Here is a 7,220-nt window from a genome sequence, read left to right as displayed (position 1 = left end):
AAAATGAAATTTACTTAAATATGAAATTGAGTCATATATAATCTCTATGTAACACACGATATCTACTCAATTTAATAAACACTATATAATCTCTATGTAACACACGATATCTACTCAATTTAATAAACACTAAAACTATGTGGGAAAAAAAACTGTTCATTAATCGTGCTATGGGAGTAGTATTTTACTATAATGGGTATAAATTTTTGAAGTAATTTTGTTACAATTTGTGGAAAGCAAATTTTCTTTTAAACTTTGTTCTAAGTAAATTCGCTTTTAATTTAATCATTTTTATTTTAACTAAAAAATATTTTATATATTTTTATATTGATTTAATTAAGATAATTAAATTATTAATTTGGTCAAACATGTTTGACTGATAGTTTTAACATAAAAAGTTAAGTTTGAACTAAAATATATTATTTCATATCGATAGATCACATACTTATTGTATATGACCAAAAAGTTTTTTAGGACAAATGTAGGAGAATAAATTTGGACTTTATTCTTTTTTTAATATCCTTTTCTGAAATTATGCTATCTTTAATATCAGATTTTTCTAGCTCGGTTCCTTTTATTTTATTAAAATATTTGTTCTAATAACATTTGAAATTACTCCAAAAGGGCAAAAATACCGTTTAATTAGAAAGTTCAATATGCATAATATGATTTACTAATATTATAGTATATGCAAAAAAATGTTTTTAGTATTAAAGATTAATCAATAAAAAAATGTTTATCCTCCTCATTATTTTGAAATCGTTAAATTTGAAAATTCTATCATATTAATTAAATTAACGCATAAGATTGACTATTAGCACCATACGATACAAATCTAACATCGATTTCACATAAAGTCGTTGAATTATATAAATAAGAATCATTTTTTTATTTTTAAATATAATTTTAAATTAAAATAGAGATTCCTAATTTATATTTCTAGTATTTATTGAGAGGGTTTAAAGCAAATGTATATTTAGCTTTGTGTTTCGAGACGAAAGATCTCCCTAAATTACATTACATACAGTATAACATTAATATTATATAGTCCAATCTCACTATATTTTTAAAAAATAAAGTGGTAGTAGAACTGTTTGTGCACAGATGTAAGATGAAATAGCCATTCATCCCACCATTCCTTGCTTATACATATCCACGTGAACAAAATATTTATTTGCGATATTGATACCTAATATCATAAACTTTCAAACAGTTTGGGTTTTCTCACGAACTTTGAAATTGACAAATAATATTATGAACTTTACATTGGAGTTATTATTTTCCACTGGTGAAAAAATTCTGGCAAATAATATCATGAGTATTTTTTTTCCGTAATTTCTCGACAACAACTTCAAGAGTTTTAAGATTTTCAATCTTTGATAATAGTTTTTCTTGAAGCACACCCTCAAAATTTGTTAGAGAGAATTTTTTCACCAGTGGAAAATAACTTCAATCTATTAATATAGAGAGAATTTTTTCACCGATAGAAAATAACAACTCCAGGTTAAAGTTCGTGATATTATTTACCAATTTCAAAGTTGGTTAGAAAAATTCAACCTTTTGAAATTTCATGATATCAGATGCCAATATCCCATTTATTTTAAAAGTCAATAATAACAATAGCCCTACATAAATTATTTATATATATTTATTCATTATTAGAGAAAAAGGAAAAAGAGCTCTCTCTCTTCTCTCACAGAGAGTCGCAAACAGTCGACTGGAGCTGAGGTTTTGGCGGTTTCATGCTTTCGATTACGATTCGAGTCGGGATCGAAGCTGTGGCGGTTAGTAATGCGACCAATTTCAAGGAGCTCCAAAGCGCAACCACCGTAAAATCCATTTGGAGCTGCGATTTTTTATGATTTTCAACCGAGGCAAATTCGCAAGCACATGGCGGGTGAGTTCAACCCCGGCGGCTTCCACCACCTCTACAAATCCGGCGGCGGAGGGACGAGCAGCGGCTCCTCCGGAGAGCACGACCTGATTCCCGTGCCCAATTACTACGGGGGGAGCTTGAATTTGGGGGGGATGCAGTATTTCAGCTCCGCGGCGGGCCCTTCCTCCTCCTCCTCGTCGCCGCTTCTGCTGGACTCTGTTCCAGGGTTGAAGCACGACACGGGGCTGGCAGTGGAGTGGTCTGTGGAGGAACAGTATAAGTTGGAGGAAGGTCTGGCCAAGTAGGTAGTTCCTTCTCGATTATGATTGATCAAGGAGTATGTTTGTTAGTTGCAACTGATCGTTTTCACCATTGGTCTACCTAATTGATTGAATTCAGAATTGTGTTGTAATAGGAGTATTATTTATCCCCAATTTGCAGTGATTTTCATGGCTAGGGAAGAATGTAGATGCCAAATGCTTGGGCGGTTAGAAATTGGTGGAAGTGGATTAGAATCTAGAGGTGGTTTTTGGTGTCAAAAAGTATATGTGATCTATTTGTGTGGGTTTCTTTATTCGACAGATAATGAGCTACTGATGTATGATACTGAACTGCATTTTGTTCGTTACGAAGCTGGATATGAATATTCTGTGTTTTGGGTTATTCTGAATTATGTTTGATGTGCACCTTGTAATGACTAGTAAGTACTACAGTAGTAATTTATAGATATTTGTATTGTGGATCAGCTAATATTACTTGCTTCAAAATTGGAACAAATGTATATTAAATTATAGTACTCCATTATTATTTTAAAGGGGGATACTTTCCTAATGGAAAACTGATATACTCACATGAATAAAGATGATGGAATGCATGAGCAGTCAAGCTGCTATTAGCCTATTGCAGAGGTGTATCGTTTGCACTCTGTTTTCCAATTCACATGATGAAGTTTGACGCCAGTTACTTAAACATAATACTCTATTAAAACTCAAAGTTTACCTGCTGCACATACTACTGTCTACTTGTTGCATGTAGTTTGTGTTGATTAGGGCAGTTCTCATGTTTAAGGTTTTCTTTCTTTAAGTGTTTATCTTAATTTAATTTGGAAAGATTGACTCTGATATCATCTGGTTCATTATACTTTCAATCTGTAGGTATGCGCATGAACCCTATATTCTGCAGTATATTAAGATAGCAGCTTCCCTCCAGGACAAAACTGTACGTGATGTCGCTCTTCGGTGTAGATGGATGATGGTAAGTTTTCTTTGTAGAGATGAAGATCACAAATGATTGTTGTGTGTAACTAAACAATGTTATAGTTTTATTGTTATCACTGTTGAGTAGCTGTGTTCTTTTCTCGTGTCTGATATAGAATGCTCCAACTTCTTTTCCTATAATTGCCTAATCAATACTGCTGTTTTTTAGAGAAAGCGAAGGAAACAGCAGGACCTGAGCTTTGGGAAGAAAATGAAGGAAGGAAAGGTAAGCTCTATCTTTTTGGTGGAGCCCCTAGATACTTTCTTTACCTTGCTCATCTTCTTGTAAGTGTATAATTTCGTTTCTTTTATCATTTACCTATTAAAGTTCCCAAAAATTTCAAATTTTGAACTTGTAAACTCTATTATTAGAAGCTTGCTCTTAATGTGCAAAACAAGCTTTTTGAAGGTTGCCCTTGTTTCTCAGAATAAACTAATGGAAGCATCTCTAAAGAATAAAGTCTCTTCAGCTCCGCCATTGAACCTGCCTGCATATTCTTTGCCTTCAAACCATCATAATCAGAGTGAGTACATATTTTCCGGAGGTCCGTTTTTCGCCCAGATTTCTGTTAATCTACGGCTCTAATTTATTTCTTACTTGGCACCACTTTATGATTCTAATTTCTCTTACATCTTGTTATTTTACTAGTATGCACTCATTGTGTATCACTTTTTCATACGACCCTAAACTGTGTATTGAATAAATTTTCTACATATGTTTCAGTACTTAGTTACGGAGTCGGGCATCTGTTGGAAGAAAATAACCATGCTTTTGGTCAAATATCTACAAATCTTTCAACTCTCAAGGTAATGGTAGAACCTTCGAACCCTAAAGAAATTTGGCTATTTAATCCCTCATAAATTTGATTTATGGAATTTATGCTGATGTATATGAATACAATTGAAGTATTTTACTGTTTTATGTGAATGAGATATTATTCACATTTCGCAACCAAGTCTAGAACAGTTTGGTGAGTGCCTTCTTTTGACCCTCTTCTAAGTATGCTCCCCCTCCCCCCCACTCTTTATAGTTATAGGAGAAGGAGAAGTGGAGAAAAACTTCCAAATATTCATATGAAGCATGAACCAAGGAATTTAAGGATAATATAAAAGCTAGCAAGGTATTTGACAATAACAGATGTTGTGGTTGGTTGGAGGAATGATAGAATGTATTAAGTGCCAATAGTAGTTGAAATAACATATTTTATAACCAGACGTCCTTCATATAAAATTAATCATGTATAAGGAGCTGTGTGTGTGTGTGTGTTGGCCTAGTGGTAGAGTGGTTAATGTTGAGAACAAAGGTCTTAGGTTCGAGTCCACCGCGACGCGCCCTTTAAGTTTCTGGTCATTTATCAATAAAAAAAATATGTACAAGGAGCTGCATGAGAAATACCAATGAGTTTTATCATTGTTAAACTTTCACATTCATGTTGAAGTAATTCATCCAGAAATCCAAAATAATGTTGGTTTCAACTAAATTCTAAAATTTGGAGACTATAAGGACTACTCCTAGGAATGGGAGTTTTAGAGACGGAGTTGAGTAGGGAACCGGTGCTTGGTCTTATCCAACTAAATGCTCCAACTAAGTCAGGTAGTGAACCCTCTACCTAAGGACTTTCATAAAGAAAATCTGCAAATATGAAAGTTGCTTTACACCATCAACTTTTAGCAGCTTTAAGAGTACGCATAACTCCTCAATCATGTTATGAAAAATCAGGTTCACCGTTAAAGCCTTTTTATCTTTTAAGATTCACCTGCAATAGAAGTTCATGATTTGTATCTTTTTTTATTTGCTGGTGTAAAGTCGACAACGATCTTGGGTTGTGTCTTCGCACTATGAGATGCTCTATAAATGTTATGTGATTTGGTTGTTTGTTGTTACTAAATTCAGTACCAATCAAGTAGTATATAGAAACTTATGGCTGGCATTTTGTGTCGTGTATGAAGTATTGATAGGTGGTGGATTCATTTGCGTTTAACATGCTTTATGGTGATCTATTTCCTTAATAAATCCTTTACTTGTGGTTAGACTCTCCTGATCTTGACATCCATTTACCAGTTGCAGGAAAATATTAATCTCTTTTTTCGTACAAGGAACAACTTAACCACAGTTTTGAACGAGTATGTCACTCTTATTGGGCCCTTAAGTGCCACTTACTTTTTCAAGCGAGTATAGTTTTCACCCTCTTATTCCTGCAGCATAAAAAACATGCCTGGGATTATGAGTCAGATGCCACCACTTCCCGTTCTTGTAAATGAGGAACTTGTTTGTAGTATTTTTCCGCATTCATCTCAGGTATGTCCTGCTGTTTCCCTTCAGGATTATCATTAATGGCAATAAATCATCTGATCAGATTAAAAGTGAAGTAGTGTCGGTACGTACTCATTTTGGGCTTATCTATAGATCTTGTCCCCGTGTTTTCGTATAATATGATTCCCCTTATTTGTGCAATGAAACATCTGCTACTGTACCTACTAATGTTTTCCTTCACAAGAAAAACCACCAAAGATAAGAACCTCATAGCATTATCTCATCCTCAACCGGAAACAATATACATATTTATATTATTCTTCTTGTATATTTCATTGCAATGAGCAACGACTGTTATTCAACTCTCTCTCTCTCTCTCTCTCTCTCTCTGTGTGTTTCATGTCTCCAGCACATGACATTTGGCGCTTCAAGTTCAATACCTCTGAAGCAGGAGCCAGGATGCTGATTGCTGATGAACATATTCATAACTCGGGTCACGCCAGCTGGGTCCTTGTTAAGTACGGAAATTTTGCTGTAAAGGTGCAAGAAGCTGGCAGGTTTTCCAGCTTTGTGTACGTCTCCCAGAGGAATAGCACGTCGTGCCTTGTTGAAAGAGGCTCGGAGATATTCGAACGTTTGGATTGTTCACGGTGCAGCAGATGCAAATGCAGATGGTCGCAAAGCGTTGTTTTGGAAGCATGAGAGAAGACAGTGCCATGTTTTCGGAGATAAGCTGCTGTTGCCTTCGGTGTGTAAAAGTGTACACCAAAATAGAAACTAGTATGGATCTTATCGAATTTGCTGAATTATTTCACCTAAATAGCCACCCTCTAATCATGATGATATTGATGATGTATTTTATTCCCAATAAAAATGGTTAATCTGATTTTGGAGGTGATTTTGTTCGAACATTTTACCCTAAGCCCCAAACAACTCAAATAAAAATAACTTTGCATATTCTAAATAAGAAGTCAACGAAATAACAAAAATTGAAAATTGAAAAGAAAAAATGATAAACACCTTAGGGCCTTCTTGGTATGATGGAATGGAACGAGGAGGGGATGGAATGGAATGAGGAGGGAATGGAATGGAGATGAGAATGGAATGGAGATTTCATTCTAGTCTTGTGCTTGGTAAGCACAAGGAATGCAAAATGAATGAAATTGTTATTCCTTGATTGATTTCATTCCTATGTTTGATAACTATAAATTAATATAGAAATGGAATGGAATGAAATATGAATAATTAATATGTTGATTCTACTAAAAAAAATTTTAAGGTTGCGTTTGGTACCATGTAATGAGGGTTTGAAATTGGAATATGAATAATTATATCCACAACACACACTACCACACACTACACACACTAGACACATTTCACACACTACCACACACTACACACATTACAAACACTACACACAATTCACACACCACACACACTACACACACTACACATTTTCCATACTACACTCACACACTACAAACACTACTCAGATTTCACACATTTCAAGCATCCTATTTTTGAAAAAAATTCCAGCTTTTAGATTTTTTTTCCGATTCAAACTGAACAGAATCGAAAAACTGAAATTTTTCAAAAGTTTGAACTGAATCAAACTGAAAAACTGAACTAAATTTGAAATTTGTAAGTGCATGTAATGTGTGTAGTGTATGAAATGTGTGTAGTGTGTGAAATGTGTGTAGTGTGTGTAGTGTATGAAATGTGTATAGTGTGAAATGTGTGAAATGTGTGTAGTGTATGAAATGTGTATAGTGTGCGAAATGTGTGTAGTGTATGAAATGTGTGTAGTGTGTGAATTGTGTGAAGTATGTGTAGT

General features: G+C 34.3%; 1 protein-coding gene across 2 annotated transcripts; it reads left to right on the top strand.

The window, feature by feature from the left end:
* Positions 1-1,676: 1,676 nt before the first annotated feature.
* Positions 1,677-6,284, top strand: LOC121801945. Of its 2 annotated transcripts, none has more exons than XM_042201431.1 (8): positions 1,677-2,177; positions 3,031-3,130; positions 3,302-3,358; positions 3,560-3,656; positions 3,857-3,939; positions 5,195-5,256; positions 5,335-5,431; positions 5,796-6,284. In XM_042201431.1, the coding sequence occupies exons 1-8, from the start codon at positions 1,891-1,893 to the stop codon at positions 5,850-5,852; spliced, it is 840 nt and encodes a 279-aa protein (XP_042057365.1). In that variant the 5' UTR covers positions 1,677-1,890; the 3' UTR covers positions 5,853-6,284. The 2 variants fall into 2 exon arrangements, with proteins under 2 accessions (XP_042057365.1, XP_042057364.1); XM_042201430.1 differs by having other exon boundaries at positions 3,560-3,677.
* Positions 6,285-7,220: the final 936 nt, after the last annotated feature.

This window comes from Salvia splendens, chromosome 5 (assembly GCF_004379255.2).
Source record: "Salvia splendens isolate huo1 chromosome 5, SspV2, whole genome shotgun sequence".
NCBI classification, from domain to species: Eukaryota; Viridiplantae; Streptophyta; class Magnoliopsida; order Lamiales; family Lamiaceae; genus Salvia; species Salvia splendens.
Note: the sequence above shows the minus strand (reverse complement) of the source record. Positions and strands in the feature narration are given on the sequence as shown.